Source organism: Rhamphochromis longiceps, linkage group LG8, assembly GCF_057381845.1.
Source record: "Rhamphochromis longiceps isolate RC_006_pf linkage group LG8, R_longiceps_female_GT1.1, whole genome shotgun sequence".
Classification (NCBI taxonomy): Eukaryota; Metazoa; Chordata; class Actinopteri; order Cichliformes; family Cichlidae; genus Rhamphochromis; species Rhamphochromis longiceps.
Window position 1 is genome coordinate 29264442 of NC_140564.1, and position 26289 is coordinate 29290730.

General features: G+C 39.9%; 1 protein-coding gene across 1 annotated transcript; it reads right to left on the reverse strand.

The window, feature by feature from the left end:
* Positions 1–13: 13 nt before the first annotated feature.
* On the reverse strand, positions 14–16473 carry LOC146663958 (PDZ domain-containing protein 7-like). Its single transcript, XM_085415349.1, has 18 exons — positions 16304–16473; positions 15657–15758; positions 15319–15532; positions 14653–14790; positions 14359–14533; positions 14069–14245; positions 13502–13649; positions 5958–6018; positions 5689–5863; positions 5371–5594; positions 5122–5286; positions 4302–4417; positions 3312–3403; positions 3050–3141; positions 2736–2807; positions 1754–2368; positions 1074–1174; positions 14–743 (listed from the first exon to the last, which is right to left on the reverse strand). Exons 3-18 carry the CDS (start codon positions 15479–15481, stop codon positions 600–602), a joined length of 2658 nt encoding a protein of 885 aa, XP_085271475.1. The 5' UTR covers positions 15482–15532; positions 15657–15758; positions 16304–16473; the 3' UTR covers positions 14–599.
* Between the last annotated feature and the right edge of the window lie 9816 nt (positions 16474–26289).

Below are 26289 nucleotides of genomic sequence, written 5' to 3' on the forward strand. Positions count from 1 at the left end.
GATGTATTTTCTCCCATTTTTAATTCTTTGTTTACATTTAGTATTTTCTGGTTTAACTTTTCAGAAATCCTTCTTGCTAGCTGCTGTCCACAGGAATATTGTGAATGGTCCGTGTCTGCCCTCTTCAGGTAGAAAATTGAATTTAAAGCCACCTTAACGTGGATTCTTATTAATATTCAGTCCACTGGGGCTTTCAAAGGCACTCAAAAGTTGAAGTTTGCCATCCTGCACAGTTTAAAATTCAGGAGCATAACCTACAGTTCTCCATCTGTTATGCACTAATGGATATTGGTCAAACAAGTTAAAAATGTTCTGGACGGGCACTGGCCCCAGGGTTGTGAAAAAGTGAGAGATTTCATTTGTACACAAACACAACTTTTTGGTTTGTTCATTTTCTCTTAAATATTATCTGCAGCTTTGCTTCAGTTCAGAAAGTTTCTGTGTCCTTGTTCCCAAATTTAACTTGAATGGCAAAAAATGCATACCAGTCCTCAGCAGTGTGTGTGCTGGTAAAAGTTTACCTGTGTCCAAGTTAAATTCCGGCGGCTGCTTATCACTGGATATTTTTTCTAAATCCACAAAAGCATCTCAGAGTCCTTTCAAAGATCTTTGGGGACTTTGACAACAAACTCCATGGGGTCTTTGGCCTTATTGCTGAAGGCTTTTCGGATTATGTCAACGGCATGCTGATGGGTGACCCCTTGCAGTGAAACAGCATCCACAGACACCAACTCAAATCCAGCCTGGGAAACAGAGGGAGATCCAGTCAGACACTGACAGAATAAATGCACTGAACTATATACACTCATTGGCAACTTCATTAGGTACACCTATTCAATTGTTTGCTTGCAAATATCTAATCAGCTAATCACACATGGCAGCAACTCAGTGCAAACCTAGAAATGAATGGGCTTCAGCAGCAGAAACCCACACAACATGCTACTCCTGTTAGGTAAGAACAGGAAACTGAAGCTGCAATTTGCTGCAATCACTAAAATTGGACAATAGAAGATTTCTGCCTGGTCTGATAAGTCTTCTTTCTATAAGATTTCTGCTTGGTACTGTCATGTTACCTTGAGAACTTCACAGGTGGAGGCAGCTCCTCCAGGAAAGATCTTCTCAATCTTCACCACCGGCTGAACCTTTGACTCCATCCCACCAGATATACTGATACCTGCAGCATCACAGCAGCACAAGTCAGAGGCGTACTTGGAGGCATACATAAACAATGTCATATTTAATCTAAATATAGGAAGTAAATACAAAAATGTATGTCATACAGTTAGTATTTTCCAGTGTTTTCCACAGGATCAATCAATTCCATGCATACTGTTGCAACACAATGCGTTCTTGCAGCTCGGCATTATGTTTTGAGAGCCAGGGTATCGAGGGGCAGGCTACCACATGAAAATCAAGCATGTCAGCTTGTTTCCAGCCTCAGATTTTTTTAGAAACACATTTCACTGGATTATTTTTCTGATATGTGATAAACATTTGCAATTGAAATGATTTTTAATTTTCACTTTGATATGTGAGAGCAGACTGCACACATTGTTTTTCCAATTGTTTTTAAATGGCTGAAGGAGAAGGCTGTATACCAAGCATCTCTTGCTCAGAAGCATTACTAAAAATTACTTCCATTATTCTGTAATTAGTCGCATGAAAGTTTATAATGCCTCAGTTTAACTTGGTTTGGGAAACTAGGTACAAAGTTATTCTGAATGTGAGAGTGGCATCAAATAAAGTTACTTACCCAGAGACTGTTTGGTCTTGGAGATGCTGACAGTTCGGAGCTCATACTCCTGTTTGGAGTCGCTGCCATTGATCCTGTCCTCAGAAGAAGCCTGATGACCGTTCACCTGTTCACTCCCCAGTTTCTGATTTGAACCAAACACCTGCGACAATAAAGGCCGACTCCTGCGAGCAGCGCTCTGCAGCGTAAACACGGCTTCTTTACTCCTGTCCCCACTTTTCTCCTTTTTGCCTTTAGAGCGACTGTTTCTTAACGGCGGCCGTCCCTGTTCTAAGTTCGTATCTCCCTTATCTGAAGTAGAGTGCAGCGACACCTCATCAAAATGGACGGAGCGAATCGTGCCGATCTCTGTCTGGAGAGGCGGCCTGGAGTCGGTGCTGCGGGCCAGCAGCCAGTTGGGGAGCACTGGACTGGCAGCTGGAGGTCTGAGGTCTCTGGACTCTGTGTTGTATCCATCCACCGGTATGTCCAGCAGAGGTGTGAAGGACCTGGAGGTGTGGAGCCTGTCTTTGGACACACGGGGCCCAGTCAAGCTGAGCTTCTCCAGCTCCTCCAGCAGGTGGCCCTCCTTCTCCACCTCCTCAGCACTGTGGAGCTCAAAGCCTCCCCGGTAATCTAGAAGGAGAACAAATGTTGTTACAGGAACTATTTTCAAGTTCAATACACTTTCACTTCAGGCTGAGGTTTGAAAATGTTTCACAGTTGAATGGAAAGTATGGAAGCCCATTTAACCCCCCCAAAGATCTCAAACCTTTTCAATCAAACATAAATAACAATAAAAGAGGTTAAACAATAGTGCCAATAAACACTGTTTTACTTTTCCAATATAAAAATCACATTCATCAACATAGTTTTACTTCATTGGTCCTTTCATCCCTCCTTGAGTGGATTTATGTCTCACCAATATGCTTAAAGAAAAAAAAAAGAATTTCATCCTTAGAAAAGCTAGACCGAGAAAAGGTCTAGCAGTGGAGGTGCTGACCTGGGATGGGAGTGATGAGGCGCCGTTTTGGTGTTCGACCAGAAATGGGAGAGCGAAGAGGAGGAGTCCGGACTACAATGGAAAGATAAGACAAATGCAACTTTACAGAAAGGTGGTAAATGGTGATAAGACAAAGAGTAAAATAATCATATTTTACAGGACAGAGAATTTCTGGGCCTACTGAGGTCCTACTAAACTGTGTTAAGTTAATGCTAATTTTTGGGCTAACTGAAAAGATACGGTTTGTAATATCAGAAAACAACTTTGACTCTGATGGTGCTCGAATATCATGATCAGATAATTCTCATACACACCTGAGCGATACTTGAGGATATCGTAGGCCTCGGCTTCAATGGCAGTCACCATGTTATTGAATACACTCAGATCAGAAGGAGGAAGCAGCATTCTGAGACACGTGGATGAACAAAAAATGCGCTGAGTCATTGTTCTTACATCTTTAATTAGTCTTCAGCTCCTCAATGAGCAACATTTGGATTTCAGTTTGAGATGGTTATCCTGAAAAATCCTTCAGCCTCTCTGGAAACATTTCCAACGCCATTGTTTCCCTGTCCTTACCTCACTTCTCTAAGCAGCAGCAGCTTTTCAGGTCGGTCCAGCACAACCAGCAGTTGACGTATCAGATTTTCCACTGAACAATCTGCTACGTACTGAGAGAGTAAATACATTTAGTAAGCATTTAGCAGCTTTTATTATTTCCTTACATTTACAAGTGGACACTGAAACAAACTGTCCAAATGGGCCATTCTCACACCCAGGGCGTCAAAGCTGCTGGCTTGGGAAGGTGTCCTTTAGCATCTTTGCCCTGACACACCAACTTATGACATCAGTGAGACAGTACTTCACAGTTATCCTGTGATTTTACACCATGCATGGTTAATGTTGCAAACTGGCCTGTTTTCATGCCAATGAAAAATCCCTAAACAATAAAATGTTCTTTTCTCCTGCCTGCTAAACCTAAGACTACTGCTACAGCTACGCTAACACATCGCAAGTCTCTAAAACAGGACTGTTACCTCTCATCAATCAAAGCATAAATGCACCTTGGCTTCACTTACTAATCACTGTGTAGAAATGTTCCAATATCACAAACACAAAGTAATTGTACATACAAATTTACCACTGGATTAAAGACACCTGCACACCAGCCTATTTTGTTCTTACCAACATGCGTATGTCAGTGAATCAGAAACACAGTAAATATATGGAAAAATTAACTGAAACTATCATGTCTGAGGAGGACTGTGAAGAAGATCCAGTTTTCCTAAGTGTTTCTGTGGAATGGATGGCAGTAAAACACAGCCTGACTTTCATCATATGTGCACTCATGATCTAAGGTAGTTTGAAATTTAGTTGGAGAAAACAAACAAATTCAGCTAAGAAAATATTAATGAATCCTGGGTTTTGTTTTGTTTTTTGTTAAAACATTGTTACACATTTTTAGCGGCATCTGACAAAAAGGCATTTATTACTCCCTTGGATGAGGACACTACAGAGGTCAACACACAAACACTCAGTATGCCTACAGATTTTAACTCAGCGTCCTACCCTTCTGCACGTCTTCATTACAGCAGCCACTTCCTCCTCAGTCAGCAGCCTGCGGGCCATGTCCTCCACCACTCCAAGCATCTCTGAATTTGGCATCTCACCAGCCCGTCCTCCATCTAAAAACATTGCAGAGTGGAATCAATATTGAGTATGTGTGTCTAAATCAGGCAACCACCAAAGACTTCAATCCGGCCCACTGGATGGTACCGGGAAATGTAAAGAGGGGATTAAACTTAGTACTTCTTAACTGTATTTTCATAAGTTTTATTGCTTTTCTTGCTGATAAAGACCTCCCCCATGACAATTCACCATACACCAAAGTAATTAGCTAATAAATAAACAATTAGATGCCTGAAAAGTTCCTGTTTTTTCCACTGCCCAGTGATTGTTTCAGTTTGTCTGTTTGCTAGCAGGATTACTCAAAAAGAATAAAGTGAGGTGTGTGTGGAAATTATACTAGAGGTGGTGCTTGATCCAACAAAGTGATCTAGGAAAAAACGATTCTTTCTGTGACAAATTGGAACATATTTCACATAATTTCTTCAAAAATAAACTTAAAATAAAATAAGAAAAATTGGAAGATATCTTGATATAAAGGAAACATCACAAACAAAAAAATTTGAATCTATGGACTCAAATCACATGCGATATGAAGACATTTTCAGCCTTGACAGGTATCTGCTGTCTATTTGCTTCATGTTATTTCTCGTTTGCTGTTTTAATTGCAGAAGATATTTCAGCATCTTCGCTGGCCGCACATCTCATTTTCAGTTTGATATAATGTGAATGTCACTGTAGCAATGAAAAGCAAGGCAGTTACCTTTCCCAGCCTTGTCTTTGGATGGGGACTTTGAACGCCCCCTTGAAGTGTCTCTCTTCCGTCCACCCTTGAAAAGCAAGTTAACGAAGGTCTTCGAGCGCTGCAGGGTGCTCTTCTCCTCGGGGTCCTTTCCTTTCTGCTTCTTCTCTTTTTTCTGCTTTATCTCTATGGTGGGGTAGTAACAGAAGGTTATTTACTGTACCGTTTAACCATTTCATTTTGATATATTTCACTCTGCTTCACTTTCACCTGACACAGTCACTTGGCTCTGTGACCTGGTGATGGGTCGGCTTGGCCTGCTAAGAGCCAGCAGCACGGCTGTTTTGGGAGACAATTTCTTCCCTTTGCTCTCCTCTCCACGAATCACCGTGTCTTTGAGCAGAGTGGTCCGTCCCAGGCTGCGAGTGGTGTCTGTCCCAGATCTCAGAGGTAGATCTGTCTGAATGGCAGTCTCTGTCTGCTCTGACTCAGACCTGAACATAAGAACTATCAGCATCACATGTGGTGTGGTCTGCAGAAGAACTTTAGCTTGAGTGCTTCTAAAGGGGAAACAAACCAGACACAGACCTCTGGTCCTCGGTGGAGATGCACACGTCCACCATGTCAGAACCAAATGGCAGGCTAGGCGGGAACATGACCTGCGACAGGCCGCTCAGAGAGCTCACCGGAGTCCCAGATGACAGAGAAGAGGCTGAAGAGGATTCTGAGCCCTGGGAGGAAGACTTCTGAGTACCATTGGCCACTAATAAAGAAAGATTAAAAGATTTAAAAGGATAAATTCACTCTGATATAAACAGAACAGAAGAAAACTTTAGAAGAAAAAAAAACATACATACATTTATTAAGCCATCTGTATTCTGCCACCATCTCCTTATAAGCAGGGTACCGTCCTGCTTCCTGTGAAGATAGGGTCACAGATATGCAAATAGATACAGTAGAAACAGTTAAACTTTTATGGGATCACTATATTTGACAAAGTGTAACCGGAGAACCACACGCCCAAAAACCTACATGACGAACACGTTTCCTTTCCAGACTTTCTAGTAATCTTTGATAGTTGGGATGGTTTCTAACTGTAGGATCTGTTTCAGTTACCAAAGTAAAAGATCTCCCAAACAAAAAAGTTGCACAATACACCGGCTCTATGCTTTGATCAGCACCTGATCCCAGCTGCCTGGTGAATAATGCACATGGCCTGGCTATTTTTCACAGTGCGAAACCCAAGCTCCGACAAGTTAAGTGAGTGAGGAATATTATGACTGCATGCCAGCTGTCGGCTCTGCCACACTAACTGCTGCTATATCGACCACGTAGCCATGCGACTGGAGTAGTTTGTGTTTGTGAGAGAATTCAAGATGAAAGTCAGGTAAGAGGTTAGAAAGGTGATACATGTCGGATCATCTGAAAGAGGCTTTAATGAAAGGGCTGGCATGCTTCCCATAAAAAAGACCGACTGCAGAACACAACGAGGCATCTTTAAGTTGTTAAGATTTTATTTAGCAGCAAACATCCAACTGAGACAGCTTTACTTCTACTAACACAATGTCAGGGCTGTGGATACAGCTAGGCATATGGTTTATTGACATCTTTTAATCAAAAGTATATATCTCAAACAGACCATAACATAACTTTATAGCTACTTTAAGCCTGGGCTCAAAGCAATACACTGTGCTGTAGGCACCTCTTTTCAGGTCAGCAACTTTCTGACAGAGGTGGGACCAAGTCATTGTCTTGCAAGTCTCAAGTAAGTCTCAAGTCTTTATCCTCAAGTCTCAAGTCAAGTCTCAAGTAATGTCAGGCAAGTCAGAGTCGAGTCTCAAGTCACTGGTGTAAAAGTCCGAGTCAAGTCACAAGTCTGAAACTTTGAATTTCAAGTCCTTTCGAGTCTTTAAAAAAAAAACCGAAAAAATAATGTTGCAGTTATGCTAAATGTAAATATTAGACCATGTAATTTTAAAATCTGTGTTTTTCTCAACACATGACAAAATAGTGAACTTAGAAAATATACACAAATTGTGAAATTGCACCTCTTTAAAATGCAGCTCAATTAAACCTAGCTCCAAGAATAATTTTAACCGACAGTTCTGAGATAAGCTGCATGTTATTCTTGGATGCGGTTGTAGGACCAGCTTTAAAATCGCATGACAAAAATATCATACACATTAAAAAAAACTGTATCACCAACGTAGCCTGGACAACATTTGCTAGTTAGATGAAGTCAGATATCTCATCTTAGCATATTTATTTCAATTCAATTCAATTCAATCTTTTTTTTTATTTTTATAAATTTTATTTTCAGTCACAGCAGCATGTTAACAACAAAACATTGAACATACAATAGTTTGCTGTTCAGTATTTACAATACCCCAAAAGATAACAGAAATAGAGAAGGAAAAAACAAACAAACAAACAAACCAAAGAAACCCCTACAAAACAACAAAAAACAAACAAACAACAACAAACAAATAGAAAAATAAAATGTATAAGGGACATTCAGCGTACAGTTAGCTATGATAGCGATATAAAGATATGGTATCTGGTCATGATAAGGTGGTCATTTTAAATGTTTCCATGTACATCAAGAATGGCTGCCATGCCCTAAGAAATTTGGTGGTTGAACCTGCCAGTGTATATCTCATCTTTTCTAAATGTAAAAACCTCATGAGCTCCGCAAGCCACTGTTCATGTGTGGGAGGAGCTTCCGGCTTCCATCTTAAAAGTATAAGGCGCCTTGCGATAAGTGAAGCAAAGGCAATAGAATTCGAATAGCATTTTGGCAAAGTGATGTCTTGAGGTATCACCCCAAAGATAGCCGTTAGAGCAGAAGGCTCATATTTAACGTTATACATCTCTGACAGAGTGTTAAATATAGACACCCAATAGGTATGAAGATTGGGGCATGTCCAAAAGGTATGAAGGAGCGAACCTGTTTCTGCTTTACATCTGTTACACAGAGGGTCAGCTCCTGGATAGAACTTGGCTAACTTTTCCTTGGAGATATGTAATCGGTGTAGGACCTTAAATTGAAGGAGCCCATGCCTGGCACATATCGAAGAAGAGTGTACCCTCTGGAGAAAAGATTGCCAGAGCTCATCTGTTATAGTCATCCCAAGGTCTTTCTCCCACTGTGCTTTAAGGATGAAGAGAGAAGGAGATTGAAGATCTAATAGTATAGCATAGATTTCTTTAATCGCCCCTCTCTTATGAACGTTTATATTAAAAATTTTATCCAAAGAAGTTTCCTCAGGTAGTTCCGGAAATGAAGGAAATCGACTCTTTACAAAGTGACGAATTTGTAAATAGCGGAAAAAATGTTGCCGAGGAACATTAAACTGCTTCAGGAGGTCTTTGATATTTCTAAGGCCATTACTTTCCCATATTTTAAAGGCAGAGTCCATCATGGAGGGTGGGAACATATGGTTTGAGCAGATAGGTGCTTTAATTGACATTAAGTGTAACCCCAACCTTTTCCTACATTGCACCCAGATTCTGAGCGAGTCATACAACAAAGGGTTACGTTTATAGGTGTATAGTTCTAATGGGAGAGCTGAACTCAACAAAGCTGATAGGCAAATTTTGCCACAATTGGATGACTCAATTTGGAGCCAAGCTGGAGTCTCTGTAGTAACATTACTCATCCAGTACAGCATATTACGAATATTTGCTGCCCAATAATAAGACCGAAAGTTTGGCAAGGCTAATCCACCCATTGGCCTAGTCCTCTGCATGAAATCTTTACGAATTCGTGGACTTTTGCCATTCCAAATAAATGCAGAGATATGCTTATTCAGTGTTATAAAATACTTATTGGGTAAGTAGCATGGGATACATTGAAATAAGTAAAGGAACTTGGGAAGTATGTTCATTTTGATAGAATTGACGCGGCCAATTAATGACAGTGGTAAATTGTTCCACCTCTGAAGATCTGTCTCAGTATTTTTAAGCAGCGGGACAAAGTTTCTTTCATAAAGATCTTTGTATGAGTGGGTAACCTTAACCCCCAGATAGGTCACATACCCTGATTTAACGCTAAATTGAAAACCTGAAAATGAAATCTTTCTGGCTATAGAGTTGACACAGAGAAGTTCACTTTTATGCAGATTTAACTTGTAACCTGAAATATTACCAAAACATTCAAAAATGGCAAGAGCACGGGGAAGAGAGCATAAAGGCTCTGACATATACAGCAGGAGGTCGTCAGCATATAAGGATATTTTGTGCTCCTGGTCACCTCTGAAGATGCCCTTAATGCAACTGTCAGCTCGCAGTTTAATCGCCAGTGGTTCAATTGATAATGCAAAAAGAAGAGGGGATAAGGGACAACCTTGTCTCGTACCACGGAGAAGTGGGAAATAAGAAGAGAATAACGAATTTGTTCTAACACGTGCCATAGGTGAGGAGTAAAGTAACTGAATCCATGAAATGAAATTAGGGCCAAATCCAAATTTATGCAGAGTATAAAACAGATAATCCCACTCCACCCGGTCAAATGCCTTCTCAGCATCGAGTAATAAGGCAATTTCAGGGGTTGTAGTTGACTTGGTGTGTAATATGTTCAAAAACCTGCGCAGGTTGAAAAAACCATGCCTACCCTTCACGAAACCTGTCTGATCTGGAGAAATTAACAATGGTAGATGTTGCTCTAGCCTGAGAGCAAGTGTTTTTGACAGTATTTTTAAATCTACATTTAAGAGAGATATAGGACGATATGATGAACACTCTAATGGATCTTTATAATTCAATTCAATCTTAATTGGCAGACTTCATGTCCATAAAAACAAGACAAAAAAAAAACAAAAAACACACACACACACACAACACTCCCCCCCCCACCCCCCCCCCCCAACACAAGGTATACCATTAAATATATATATGTATATAAATAAGTATCTAAAACATTTGTAAAAACATAAAACCATAATATACATAAAACACAATTACTTAAAATAAATCAATAAATACACAAACACTTTAACCAGTGCTTTCTGAGACTGGATGAGTAACGGGAACCACTCACTGTCGGATCTGTGAGTGCTAAAATTATACTGTTACTCGAACCATCCAGTCGTTCTCTAAAATTGAACATTAGCTTCCTTAAAAGTGCTTTAAAAGTCCAAACACCCACAGCTACAAACATCTGGCTGGCACTACCACTTCTAGGTATCCTGCAAAGGATTCTCATCGCATCATTATATGCAACATGCAGCTTCTGCATGCTACATTGTTTGTAGGATGACCACAAGGGGGCAGTATATAGCGGTGTGCAATACGCTTTAAACAAAGCCACTTTAACTGGAAGTGAACAAAAGCTGAATTTGCGTGCAATAGTATTTGCCTGCACATAGAGCTTACACCGTTGTCTGTATATGTCATCATCATCATTCATTTGCTCAGTAATAAAGTGACCGAGGTATTTCACCTTTTTATGAACTTCAAGAGTTTTTTGTGCCAGTTTAAACAAAGGGAAATTTAGCTGTTTATCCTGCTTGGTTCTACATATCAAAACAGCACTTTTAGCAGCATTGTACTCAATGTCATATTGCACACCATATTCAGTACAGACATTAAGAAGATCCTGTAACCCAGCACTGCTTGGACTAAAAACAACCAGGTCATCTGCATACATAAGATGATTTATCAGTGCTTTACCTAATATACACCCAGTGTTACAGGCTCTCAGTTTTATGGACAAATCATCAACATACAAATTAAATAAAATTGGAGACAAAATCCCACCCTGTCTGACACCATTGCTGACACCAAAGGGGGCAGAAATACTGCTTCCCCATTTAACCTGCATGTTCTGATGAGCGTACCAGTAAGAGAGAATCCTCACGATGTATTGAGGAACTCCCCATCTCTTCATTTTATCAAAAAGTTTTCTGTGGTTCACTCGATCAAAAGCCTTAGAGGCATCAATGAAAGACATGAGGACAGATGAATTTTTAGCCCTGTACAAACTATTTCCTTGAGTGCATATATGCACATGTCAGTGCCGTGCTTTGAAGCCAAACTGATTATCCAGAGAAGAGATGAACACACTAACTCTGTCAAACAAGATTCTTTCTAACACCTTAGATAAAATACTGGCTAGTGCAATTGGCCTGTAATTTTCCAAGCAGCTCACTTTTGCAGCTTTGTCCTTCATAACTGGTACCAGTAAAATACACAGCATTGAGTCTGGTAATATGCCATGAATCATAAACCCAGTGAAACAGAGTGCTAAAAGAGGAGCTAGCCTTACACTAGCATGTTTTAAATGTTCTGCAGTGATGTGATCCAAACCAGAGGATTTATTATCAGACAACCTATGAATGGCTTCATATACTTCATGTGTCCTTACACTTATTGTGTCATTACTCATGTCAAGATTGTCCTCATATGGTTCACTTTTTATACAGTTAAACAACGCACTGTAATGCTGTCTCCATAATGCTGCAATGTTATCTGCCCCAGAAACACCTTCAACAGTTGATGGTAGAGATGGTTTACAGTTATTAAGAGCTTTCACCTCTTTCCAAAAATCTGCCGTATTATTACACAGCATTTTCCTGGCCAAAGAATCTGCTCTTAGCATTTGCTCATTTTTAGTTATAAAGCGAACAGCGTACTTATATCTGGCATTCGCACATTTTTTCTGTTCAAATTCTGGGCCTTGTTTAGGTCTTCCAGCCATGGCCCAACATTTATAAGCTATGCGAGCTTCATCATGGTACATGGATACATGTTCTTTCCAGCCAGGTCTGATGTTAGGTTCCTTATGCTTATATTGTTTATCAAGCAGTGTGCCACTTTTATACAGAGCAGTCACTATATCATCATACATGGAGCAGAGTAAATGTTTATGCACAGCATTCTTACAGTTGACATCTTTGCACAAAATAGCTTCTTTATTTATACGCATATTAATAATCATACGGTTCTTGGAGTGAGTGCATACACTCATGAAGTTTAGTAACTTCCGGTCACTGCAACAAGTCCAGGTACAGTTTACCGACGGATGGGTGCAGGACCTTGAAATGCACCGTGTAGAACGAAAGACCATCGTACGTATCATAAGTTTACCAATCTCACAAATCGTCGTCATAAATACACATTCCTTAACCGTTTATTAATATAACCTTTGAGCTCAACGGTAATTAATTAGTAGTGGAAATAATTTCTGGTTCATCACAGAAATGTAGCAGTGACAATAATATTGTATGCTGTAATCGTACTGGGCAATTAGTGATACAAAAAAAACTGTTTTATCCTGTGAATAAACGTATATGTTTTTGTCAATGTACCATAATAACATAAGCGAAACGCAATATTGTGTCAGGACAATTCACTATTTATGCACAATAAATAAAGGAGCATAGCGCCACAATTTCTGTTCAGCGCCAGACTTGCTTGTAACCTATATCACCAATTATGTTATGAAAATGACGTATTAACTACTAAAAAACACTGACCTTCGTGTAAATGCTTGGAGCAGACTAACCTGTGAGCTGGAGTGTTCTGGGACGTTATATTTGATCTTTGAATGGCTGCAATCCAGGCCACCCGTCGCGTCTTTGTTACTTCGGAAACATGGCTCGAACAATTTCTCTTCAACGACGTAATCCGATAACAACCGATCTCTTTACCCGTCGGCTTCCCGTGGCTGTCATGCGACCGGCTATTGCAGTTAATAATACAACAGCTTCTTGACATTTTTGTGTTTCTTTTTATCGCTGTATAACTGATTTTAATTGAAAGCCTGCGTGCGCTAGTACCGCTTGCCACGAGTTCCCAGAATCCTTTGCGGTTCTACCCGTGAATGACGTCACATTTTCAATCTCTATATAATATGCATGTTAAATTTTATATTTGGGGTAAAATATCAAGTCTTTTCAAGTAAACCGGTTCAAGTCCAATTCAAGTCCCAAGTCATTGGTGTAAAAGTCCAAGTCAAGTCACAAGTCTTAGAACATTTTTTCAAGTCAAGTCTAAAGTCATAAAATTAATGACTCGAGTCTGACTCGAGTCCAAGTCATGTGACTCGAGTCCACACCTCTGCTTTCTGAAGCCTCAGTTTCCCAAATTAAGCCACTATGAAGCAAGATTTTCATCTTATCCTGGTAACTTCAGGGTTCACCCTGGGTTATCAGTGTCAATTTAAGACTTAGAATCACTGGCTTTGGTGTGACAGTTAGTATAATTTTATAATTATATAAAATTAGAACTATATAATTATATTAACTATAATTATGTAGTTAATCTAATTATATATTTTTAGAATTATATTAACTGTTTGTGTACCAGATTAAAAACCGAAACATTTTCTAGAGGCTATGACGTTCTTTGCATTTAACAAGCAATGTATTCTGCAATTTATGTCATACATCACCACCCTCACCTTGATGGTCAGCATAACATGTGTGTGACTCTTCAGGACCTCAACAGCACTGCTGTGGCTGATGTCCTCAAAGCTCACTCCATTGGCAGCCAGAATCTGGTCCCCCATCTTAATTCCGTTTTGCTCAGCCAGACCACCAGGATCCAATCTGGGACAATAAGACAAGCAAGGGCTTAAATGATGAACTGTGTCAGTATTTTGAAGCTCAAATACCAAATGCGTATCAGCTGCTGTTTGGATTTGGAGCTGTTGGTTTAACAAAAAGCAAGACTCTGAAACATTCTGAGTAGTTCTACGTCATTACTTGTACATTTTAGAAGAAAATGATCCTCAGATGAGTCAACAATAAAAACTTATTGTTTATTGCAGCGATATATTAGTGGCAGAGATTTTTTTTATTGACTAAATAAACAGAAAGAAAAACATACAAAAAAATTACGCTATGAGAGGAGTGCATGTCAAAAGTTGGGCATTCAGGCATGTTTCAAACTTCCTTCTTCCCTTTTTAATTCCATTTAAATTTTATGAACATGCTTCTTTCTTTCTTTCTCTAGCAGGTGTACGTACTTGGAGACATAGATGCCCAGACCAAACTCCTGTCCCCCACGGATGTTGAAACCCAGGCAGTAGTCATCAGAGGTGGTGTAAAGGTGGACAATCCTTTGCAGGGCGCTGCCTGAGCTGGCCTCAGAAGGCGTCCGTCCACTCTCCTCCACCACCATACGCCTGTGAATCAGGTCCACCCTAAAAAAGTAACAGCACACCTCACTGCTGATCACTACAGGGAAAAAAATCTGACAGATTTTTTAAAAATAATTTTTGGGGAATAAACATGAATAGGAATACTGCTTTATTACCAGGTAGTTTTCTCCTTGGAGTAGCGGATACCAGGGACTTTGCCAACACGTCTCACCACCATCCTTAGCCTGTTGTTGCCCGTCAGCACCTTCACAGCACTGCTCATGGTGATGCTCTCCAGGCTGATGCCATTCACCTCCACCAGTTTGTCACCTACGAGCAGGCCTGCTGCCTCTGAAAACAAGCACACAAATAAAATACTGTGAGTAACAAACACAGCAAATGTTTATTCTGTGCACTCTCACATCTCTGGCTACATCTATTTATTTCCACAGAGACTAAATTAATCTTACCTGCTGCACTGTTGTCCTCTACCTTACTGACAAAGATGCTGAGACCATGTTCTGAGCCTCCACGCACACTGAATCCAAGCTTGCCGTCCACACACTTATCCACTGTGATTGTGTGGAGGTCCTCGCTATCATCACCACCTAAAGTGTTTAAAGTCAAAAGTTGTTGGTGATTGTGGTGAATATTTCAACGGGGTCAAGTATCTACGGAGTTTGTAATTAAAAACATTTTTGGCCAGTTTTCAGAAATAAAATTTTTCATTCCAGGTCTGCTTTTATGTTTAAAAATGCTGCATTATCTCATTAAACATACTCCAATTAGCATAAATTAGCATCTTGCATTACAACATGCAGAAAAATCAAGACCTTTTTCTTTCTCTTAGTATAAAAGAAGACATGTTACAGAAGCACAATAGCCCCAAATATTAAACCTAATCTGCAGTGCCTGTGCATTTGTCCACAGAATTTAATTCTTGTGATTGTAAGCTTGAGTATAAAAGTGTTGTGGATTCATGTTGTGAGACTTATGCTTGGTTTAATGTATTGATAACAGAATGCTAAAACTATTTGTCCGCTCTCTATGACTAATAAATTAGAAGGAATCACTGTTTAGTCATCAGGAGTGTTACAAACTGCACTACACCAGCAGCCAGCTTGACTGCTCCTTACCATCCACAGGAGAGTTGATGAGGATGACCCGACCCATTGGTGAGGAGGATCGGATTCCACGCCGGCGCTGCTCCTTCTTCCGTAAGAGGTTGCGCGTAGCTGTGTGTGACCCTTGGGTCCCTGGGGTCTTCTCTCTGCGGGATGGGTCTGACGACTGAGCCATGGAGGCTGGCGGGGTCTCCTTTCACACACTCTCAGCTCCACGCAGAGGACTCTACAGGAGCACAGAGCAGACGGATTGTCTTGTATTCCCTGCATGGTGATACTGCATTATACTCACATTTAAGAGAACTTCAAATCACTCGAATGTGCAGTGGTGTAAACTGGATTTTACTCACTGAAGTTGGCTGTTTTCCCACATGATAAGTGACTCTTTTGCTTCCTGGAGTCACACTCTGGCCCATTCCTGCCCATGTTGCATTGTTCTCACCTGTCTGAGTCTCAGAACCAAATCAATATTGGATGCATGAATAAAAACTTGCACATCATATGAATACACCATAATGCATTTGGATGTAAAAGAAACAAATAAACAAAAACCTGTCGAACATATGGAGCTACCAAATTCTTTCCAAATCAGCTCAGGAAAGGTTCACTCTTAGCTATTCTTGCTGCAGAAGGTGAGGTAAGAAATAGGATTTAACTGGTTTATTTAAGTCCTGTCTGACCCACTTAAGAGTCACGAAGTCACATGGTGCTGATGCCATGGTTACATGTCACTAAGAGTTACCATCTTGGGGTTCCCCCTGAGCGCCTCACTGAGCTTCAGGACCAAGGACAGCGACGCTAAATAACGTCAAAAGTTACGTCAAACGGCCAAATTTAAGTTTAGCATATAAATATTCAAATGAGAAAACGTGTAATAAACGTGCTCTGCGTCTTAATTTAATCCAGCTTCTATAGTATCTAAAACGTCAGTGCTAAATTTGGATATTTTTTGCAATATGGTGTCTGAGAAAATAAAGACGCGTAAATAAATACCTACCACTCATTTCGTGCTCTGAACACCGCTGACTTCTTCTAACGTTTTCTGCTTAAGTACAACCAGGCACTACGAAGCTTCCACTCTATCCTTTCTATTCACCCCATATTCTTTAAATTAAAACAACCAACTCTGCTGTTTCGTATACCTGAGTCTATGTTTGTGGGAAATGACTCAACGCACCTGGCCTGGACATTTCTGGCGTCAACAAAGCCCCGCCCCCACAATCCGTCCATTGGCTGGATTGCGTTGAATTGAGAGTGCTTTATTGGACGCATAACACGCCAATCAAATGACATTGCATAACAGCCAAACTAGCCATACCTATCAAATAAAGGTAGTAAACTGCAAGTAAATCACACAAGTAATAGTTGGATATATTAATTAAAAGGAAATTCTAATAAACTCAATATACCTAAGCACCATTTATATTTATTCTATATTTATTATATTTATTTTACTGTAACACTGTGGTTTAAGTTGGTTTTCAGGATCAGATCAACAGTAATGCAACCAGAAAAAACGAACTAAGTATGTGTGTCAAAGCTAAATTTATATTTATTATACATGTATAAATTATATATTGCTTGCTTTTAATTGAGGATTTCTCCAGTACTACTCCCTGAGTAAGAATGCAGGCATTTAGAATAGAATAGAATAGAATTCAACTTTATTGTCATTGCACATGCACAGGTACAGGGCAACGAAATGCAGTTTGCATCCATCCAGAAGTGCTTAGTGATATAGATATATTACAATATATATTAGCAATAATATAGATATGTAAGTATATTACAGAAATGGGTCTATTATGTTATAATGTACACGGTATGAAGTATGTTGTGAATATTCTATAACTATAAGTATGTACAGGCTGTAGTGAGTACAAGCTATGTACAGGCTATGAACAGGATATAAATATGAAAAACTATACAGAATATGAAATAAATAACTTTAAAGAAATCTGAGATATACAGTTATACAGAAATGGGAACTATGCAAGTTGTAAACAGTTGTAGGATTAAAGATTATCGAATGTACAGAATGATTATTTACACAGAGCTATACAGTAGTGCAGTTAAGATAAGTGAGGGTGTAGATAGTTTCTACAGAGGCTATATAAAGTGCTAGTGGTTGTGAGTGGTGGTTCAGTCCGTGTTATTATTGTGTGTTTGAGGGTACAGTTGTCCATTGTGGGTGTGTGTATGTTCAGTCCATGTTTTAACGTGGGTCAGATGTCAGGAGGCAGAGTTCAGGAGTCTGACAGCTGTGGGGAAGAAGCTGTTCCGGTACCTGGTGGTCTTAGTCCGGAGGCTCCTGTGGCGCCTCCCAGAGGGCAGGAGGGTGAAGAGTCCATGTGATGGGTGACTGGGGTCTTTGATGATTTTGATTGATTGATTGATTGGTAATTTATTTCAACATGTGAACAATATACAAGTACATTTAGAAAAGAAATAAGAGAGAAAAAAAATACTATACAAATTACATACAAAAAAACATTCTGATTAATTTACATGTTGAAAGGGAGTGGGAAGAAGTATACACTTATTTAATCCCACCCCTGTCCCATAAATTATCAGTGAATATTTAGTCAGCTTCCTTACTGATATAATTTGTAATAAAAATAGTGAACAGATTTCTGATATACTATATACTATAATATCACATCATGAATTTTTTGTTTGTTTGTTTTTAAATAGAGACATTCACTTAATTCAAATATTTTCCTTTTCTTTATAGATCGAGAAGATCGTATTTTTATAACTCTTTTTGAACAGTTTTATGTTTGGACATTGCTTTAATTCCATATTCAGTTTGTTCCATAGTTTCACTCCTTGAACAGAAACACAAAAGCCTTTTCTTATAGTACGTACCTTCATTGTTTTGAAGTTACAAAAACCCCTTAAATTATAACTTCCTTCTTTCAAAAAAAACATACTCTGAATATTACCTGGCAGTTCTTTATTTTTTGCTTTGAATAGAATTTGTGCTGTTTGGAATTTCACTATATCGTCAAGTTTCAATATTTCAGACTGCAAAAATAGTGAGTTTGTATGTTCCCTATAACCTGCATTGTGGATGATTCGAATTGCTTTCTTTTGAAGAGTAAAAAGTGAATGTAATGTGGTTTTATAGTTATTGCCCCAGACCTCTGCACAATAGCTTAAGTATGGTGAAACCAGTGAACAGTAGAGAATATGAAGTGATGTTCTGTCGAATACCTGTTTTGCCTTGTTTAGTACTGCAATGCTTCGTGATACTTTGGAATGAATATATCTTACGTGAGCTCTCCAGTTAAGTTTTTCATCTATTATTACCCCCAGAAATTTATTTTCACTGACTCTTTCAATATCAACACCATTTATTTGAATCTTTGCATTTGTATTTAAACTACTATTTCCAAATAACATCAGTTTAGATTTATTCATTCATTCATTTATTTTCCCAGCCCTTTTCAGACACCGCTTCCTGTAGATGTCTTTTATGGCAGGAAGTGGTGCTCCGGCGATGCACTGGGCAGTTTTCACGACCCTCTGCAACGCCTTCCGGTCCGAGGCAGAGCAGTTCCCGTACCAGACTGTTATACAGTTGGTCAGGATGCTCTCGATGGTGCAACGATAGAAGTTCACCAGGATGTCTGAGGACAGGTGGTTCTTCCTCAGAGTCCTCAAGAAGAAGAGGCGCTGGTGAGCCTTCTTGACCAGCTTGGAGCAGTTGGTCGTCCAGGTGAGATCCTCGGAGATGTGGACTCCCAGGAACTTGAAGCTGCTCACACGCTCCACAGCCGTCCCCTTAATGTGGATGGATGGATGTGGGTCAGCATTCCTCCTGTAGTCCACTATGAGCTCCTTGGTCTTCTCGGTGTTAAGCAGCAGGTTGTTTGTGTCGCACCACTCAGCCAGACGATCCACCTCCTCCCTTTAGGCGGCCTCATCGTTGTCACTGATGAGGCCAATCACCGTGGTGTCATCTGCAAACTTAATGATGGTGTTGGAACCTGTTACGTCTGGTTCAGTTTGGGTAAGAAGGAAAAACAGCCGAGTCCGTGTAGGTGACAAAAATAGTGATTTTATTACATGCTTCTAAGACAGAAGCATGGGAAGACAAGCGTACAGCCACAGATCTCCCAAGAGTGGACCATTCCCCATCCTTATATAACCCATGATGACATCACACAGTTAGACCTTACTGGAAATGATAACAGTCTCCCCATAGTCCAAAGTTCTCCTTATACAAACATCAGATGATACTTTAGAGAAAAACAAGTGTGTGACATGTCATGTTGTGCAGTTCTGTGAGCCTGTGTGTCCAACTAGAGAATGTCCTGACATGACCTCCCTGTGTAAATAAGTGTGAACGTGCGTGTTTACATAACTCTCTATGTGCATGTTCTGATGTAGGCCTGCAAATGAATTAGAACAAGGTCCTGCTGGACCCTCCAGTTATGGACGGTGAATACAATGCTGTGGATACCATTTGAGACTTGATTACAATGATGATAATATGCATACATTAATCTTTACTCAGATTACCATAGATATAAAACAAAGATTATACTGTCATCAGATTCCACAATGGTAAATGATTAATGATTGATACTTCTAATTATAACTGTGATCATAAGAATACAAAATAAAATATCTCCTGGTCACAAACCATCAGCAGGTCTGCAGTCGTGGGTGAAGAGGGAGTAGAGGAAAGGGCTCATCACACAGCCTTGTGGTACACCGGTGTTCATCGTGATTGTAGATGAGCAGCGGTTATCCAGCCGGACATGTTGGGGGCGGTTGGTCAGGAAGTCCAGTAACCATTTGCAGATGAGGGAACTGATGCCCAGGTCTGTCAGTTTCCTGATGAGTTGTGAGGGGTGGATTGTATTGAATGCTGAACTGAAGTCTATAAACATTTAATTGCTTTTTAAAAATGTGAAAATACAATTTCTTATTGCCAAAACTGCAAACATTTCCATGAAATTTTAAAAGCTATGAACTAGAAATAACTTTTAATAGCTTGACATGTTATGAACAGCCTGTTTTCCTACTCCATATACAGTCAAAGGAGCTTGCAAAGAAAAGCGTCTGGACTTCTTTAAGTTACTTGAAGACGTTTCACCTCCCATCCGAGAAGCTTCTTCAGTTCTAAGGTCAAATGGTGGAGAGTCCCAGATATAAACCTAGTGGGAGTAACCCCCCACAGAGGGACAAAAGGACCCCCTGATGATCCTCTGAGCCAAGGTGTGAAACTGGGTGTGGGTCCCAATCAGCCAGAGTTTCGGGTGAGTTCATTGTGAAACCTGGCCCCACCTTATCATGAGAATACCTGAGATCAGTAGCGTGTATTTTGTATGTTCAGTGGAGACATGTCATGTCAGTTGTTGTTCTACTAGTAGAAACAACAGTGACAGTTTTTTCCTGGGCCCAGTAAATTGATGCCATTCTTGCTTGACCCATGCTGTCAAAAGGTTTGGTCTTCTCTGAACCCAGGAATTCAATATTTAGCCATTCTCTCTTATTTAGGGCATAAATACTTCTTACAGTTAGCTGTGGGGGTGCACAGGGAGAAAGCTTGAGCTCTGAAATGGCAGAATCCTTTGTTCTGTGCTCAGGTTTCTCTTGCGCCATTTCACTGCAAGAGTGCAAACCAATGGAACTGGGTCCATGACTCTCATAGATCAGTTCATCATCATCGTTGCTTCTGACATTTTTTTCTGTCTGAGCCGATGGCTGCACAGATGTATATCGTTCACGAGCTTTTTCAGCTATATATGATGCAATATGTGGAAAAATATTTTCCACAGCATATGTGGGAACCACACCAAGAATAGTGTCTATGTTTGCAGAGCAAATGGGTTTAACTAAAGCCGGTGGTTGTGCAGTGGCTGAAAGGCACTTGCTCCACTCACTGTTGGAATTTCTAATTGGACTGCTGTGAGTTCTGATTGCAATTAAAAGTATTTTTTGTCGTCCGCTGAAAAAAACTGAAACCTTCATGTTTATGAAGTAGTTACATAAGAGAGTTTGTGTTGCCAGTATTTAGGTTTGTTTTTATTTTTTTCTTATACCAGCGATGGTCTCAAAGCTTCTGGTTCTATTGTGCCATAATGGTCACTTTGAAAGTGTGCTGTCCTTTGGATGTTTGCCTTCTCTTCACCCTTCTTTTTTTTTCTCATCCATGTGCTGTACTCATCATCTCTTCTGCTCTCTCCTCCTGTGAGGAATACAGTCAGTATGTGTCAGAAAAGCCAAATCTCTAATATCTGATGTGATTATTAGGTTATTATCTCATAGATTTTCTCTGCCTATTTTATACAGTGACCCAATCAAGAAATATCAGCTATCAGAAAAGCAACATTTGAATGGACTATTTCATGCCATAGTCCTATTTGACATTGTTTTTTTTAACTGGGATGTTTTCGTCTACATTTGATTTATTACATACAATTCATTCTCTGTAGTGTCATTAAATATATATTAATACAGCTTGAGCAATTGATCAATGTTTCAGTCATTATGCAAATGTCCTGTTTATAAGGTTGAGGAAAGCTACATTGAGAGCATCTCCCAACCTTTGTCCAGTTTAACAAGATCAACTTTTTGGGATTGCCCTACGGGATGATTGTGGTGACGGACTACTAGTCTATTGTGCGCTGCACACGTGGGTTTGAATCCCATCCTTATTGCTGTACTTGGGTCTTCAATCTGTTGGGATGTGGTGAATTACATCCTGGGTCACTTCTGTTATACTTCAAAGATCAAACACAGGAAGATATCTGTCTCTGCTGAAGAAAAACAAACAAACATGACCTCATGCACAAATGAAATCACTGCAAATTAAATGAATGAAAGGCTTGGATGTGTTTACTAGTCTCATAATATTTATAATTATACCTTAACATTTTTTTGTATAAATAAAAAATTTTTCATGTTGGCATATACTTGAAATATTATATTAAATATTTGTATTCCTTTTCTAAATAATACTGAAGTCATTGTTTCTCTTCCATAGAAGTGAGGTGTAGATGATGCTTCAGAATAGAAGCTGTCAAAGCGGTGACTGTGGTGTGAGTGCAACTGTGGTGTTTGTGCGGGTCACATGACTGAATCTTACTGGCAAACTTCTGTGAGAAAATGAACATAAAAAATGAGTTAACACAAAAGTTAGCCCAACATCATCACTTTAACAGACTAATGAAGAAGCTTCTTGAATGTCACAGATTTCAGTGGAATAAAAACTGGTCTGCTGATCTGGTAAAGCTGGGCTAAAATTTGGGTCATGGTTATGGTTGATATTCCTAATGTCACACAGTTAGTACTGCCACTGTAACTTAGTGTTCACAAACCTAAGGTCAATGCCTCAAAGAAGCTTGGTAGAAAAAGGGGAAAAGGATAAGAAAGAAAACGCTTCATAAATTACTGGATTATTTCATCTCTGAAAAGCAAAACAATCAGAAGGAAAAAAGTTTTAAACTGTTTACCACTCAAGGCCACATTAGGGACAGTAATGATTGTGTGGACATGTCTGTGAAGGTTCTCAGTCATCCAGGTCATCGTAGTCAAAGGAGAACTGAAGAAGCTTCTTGAATGAGAGGTGAAACGTCTTCAAGCAACTTAAAGAAGTCCAGACGCTTTTCTTTGTAAGCTCCTTTGATTGTGTGGACATGTTTTTGAGAAATCCTTAATCAATTGTCCTCAACCACTGTGAATCTCTGGTGAACAACTTTTCTTTTTCTCTTGCTTTATCAAAATGTCAAATGTAAGATAAAAATTCTACTTTTAGCAAAGCTCAGACCTGCTCTGTCTTTTTTTTTTTTTTAAATGTTTTGTCTTTGCATTCTTACAGCTGTGTTTTTATGTATCATCTTATACTGCAATGATCGTACCGTATGTATATCTGTATGTTTATTCCTGAACTCCTGCCAGACGACTGGTTCAAACTTCATGAAACTTACCCCATAAACTGGTTTCAAATTGTTAGTTAATATGTTTTCCTTCAAACTCTCAACTGTAACGGTCCAAAGTTACCAACGGTTTGGCAGAAACAGTCTGTAGGGGAAGGTTTTGTTTGATGTGTGGAATAATGTAAAGTAAGTGAAAATTGTAGAAAACTTTTACAAAACAGACAAATGATCGTTTTATATAATAAAAATCAAAAGACAAGCATATTCTCTGATGACAAGAGAGATAAAAGTCAAGTGTAAAACCAAAATCCATTACTAAACATCTGACTAGACCTAGTGATACACCCATGACTAGCCCTCCATGCAAAAACACAAATAGGCTGCTTCAGTACAATTTGGTTGTGTTGGGAGGCGAACAGTCCTGGGCCCTGTTTCAGGAAGCCGGTTTAGTGGAAAAACTGAGTAAGTATACCCTGAGTTAACGAAAACTCTGGGTTTTCGGTTTCACAAAGCGAGTTCAGCTGCAGCCTGAGTGAGTCACTATGACGACACACTCCGTGAAGCTAACCTGCCCCCTAGCAGGTTTACTACAACTAACCCTGACTGTCTCCGCCCCTTTGTCGGAAACCTGACAGTAGGAAGTGTCGGACATGGCGTGCTCCTTCCTTGAAGAGCCAGTAGATCGTGAAGCCCAAATTCTCCGCAGAGCTCTCCGCCGGGAGAGAGTGATCAGAGCGCGTTTGGACATTTTATCATTTCCTGATGATTTTCTGTGCGAACGTTACCGTTTCTCAGCACAATCTATAATTTATTTGGATAACATCCTCAGGCCATATATTACGCATGTGACACATCGCGGACATGCTCTCAGTTCATTGCATATTATTTGTATTGCACTTCGGTTTCTTGCAAACGGGAGCTTTCTGTATAATATTGGTGACGCTGAGCACGTTTCCAAGGCTACCGTCTGTCGGGCAGTCAGGAATGTTACAGTTGCACTGAAACGTCTCCTGTACTCGTCTGTGGTGTTCCCCGGTCACAGACCCACAAGATTTATCAAAGAGGGATGCCACAAAATTGCAGGTATCAGGATGAACAAAACTTAATTTATGATGTGGTGATACTTGGACTACTACTTAAATTGCACATTTATTTTCAGGGTTCCCAGGCGTGATTGGCTATACAGATGGCACTCACATTCCAATCATTGCTCCTTCAGTAAATGAAGGAGACTATGTGAACAGGAAGTCTTTCCACAGCATTAATGTACAGGTACATAGTTCCCTGTAGCATGTCAAACTAACAAATTATTTCATTATAGTAATGGATGCTAATTTGTGTTCTCTGCACTGTGAAGATCATATGTGATGCTGCCAACATTATCACAAATGTGGAAGCCAAGTGGCCAGGCTCTGTCCATGACTCACAAATATTCCGTGAATGTACACTGAGCACAAAATTTGGACATGGTGAGTTGAGAATACTTTAAAATATATAAAGACCAATTGCTTCAGGGACATTTGAACTGAAGTGTACCCTTCTGTCTTAGGAGAGTTCACTGGCTACTTGCTTGGTGATAGGGGGTATCCATGTTTACCCTATTTGCTTACCCCTTACCCTGACCCTGAACCGGGCCCACAGCAGCGATATAATCTGGCTAATTGCAGGACAAGAGCCAGAATTGAAATGACTATCGGAATGCTTAAGGCCCGGTTCCAGTGCCTGCAAAGACTCAGGGTCACCCCAGAAAGGGCATGTGACATTATTGTGGCATGTGTGATTCTTCACAACATTGCCACAATTAGAGGAGAACACTGTCCTTCTGAACCAAACATCAGCAGTGATCCAAACCATGAACATCCTGACCCTCCCACGGACATACAAGATGGAAGAGCAGTCAGAGACACCATATGTCACAATCATTTCTTTTGACCCATCACCTCAACATGTTGAAAGAAGAATAAACAGATTTTTTGTTCAACTGGCTTTATTGGTCGCCTGTATTTCCTGTACACAAAGTATTAAAAGATGTAAACCTCATAAAGTGTCTCTGTTGCTTCCTCCTCTGTAACAGCTGTCAATGTTTCTTCATTATTTTCCTGTAGTAAAGAAATAAACAACATTGCTGTTCTACTGTAAACTCATATAATCTGTGGAGTATTACTCACAACTGCATGTTGGTCTGGCTCAACAGGAGGCTGCACCAGATGCAGTACACCATCACCATCAACTGATAGAATATGAGGTTTATACAGGTCACTTATAACTTACAAGGGACCAAATGGCAATTAACAAACATACCAAGCACCTTACACTTCATTGTCATTATGCTCTCAAAGACAACCAAGGCTGAGGGAAGGCAAAATCAGTCGGAAAATAACTTCACTACAAAATAATTCATTATGGTAAAGAGGTTATCAAATGAATGTGTCGCACTGCAAAGGTGACTGTGAAGAAAGGATGTATGCACATCATGTATTATTTTGAATTTACCCCTTATGTAGGCACTTGTGTCTTGCGGGGTTATTGCCTCAGAGGATGTCCCCGCAGAGATGCCTTCGGCCACAGGGCGCCCACTGTTTTGGCTGAGGGCCAACTGCTCAGCCTCTGTGAGTGGTGGTGGTGGAGGACCCCCACCTGTTTTTCGGGCCTCTGCTTTTTTTCTGTTGGCTATAACGGGCCACATTTGAGCATACAGAGTAAGCAAATATGTACTTGTAATGTGCTCAGATAATTTCAATAAGTGCTTACAGAAAGAAAATTAATGTAGCCTCTAACTGCAATTGATTTACATGGGACAAACAGACCAAGCACTATGGCTCATAATACAATTACACCTCACCTGTTTGGACTATATTTTTATATTTCATTTTTACTTGCTGCCAGGCACGTTTGGGGCCTGTTGGGTTGCACCTGCGCTCACATCACATCACAAAATAAAATGTATAAAATAACAAATAAAATAACATATGATAAAATAACGTGTTAAATGGGTGGAAATCCCTCGATCAATGTTTAAATTAACACTCACGCATTGACTCTGTCGGCTATGTTTTGCCATGCATGCTTTTGCAGCTGTGGCTGTGTTCCT

Excerpts from the sequence above, each read along its gene's own strand:
- LOC146663958 (XM_085415349.1), bottom strand. The coding sequence starts at position 15,481 with ATGGCTCAGTCGTCAGACCCATCCCGCAGAGAGAAGACCCCAGGGACC. Across the intron at positions 14,246-14,358 it reads TCCAAGGAGAAAACTACCTG|GGTGGACCTGATTCACAGGC; the intron begins GTAATAAAGCAG and ends TTACTTTTTTAG. Across the intron at positions 2,369-2,735 it reads CCTCATCACTCCCATCCCAG|ATTACCGGGGAGGCTTTGAG; the intron begins GTCAGCACCTCC and ends TTCTCCTTCTAG.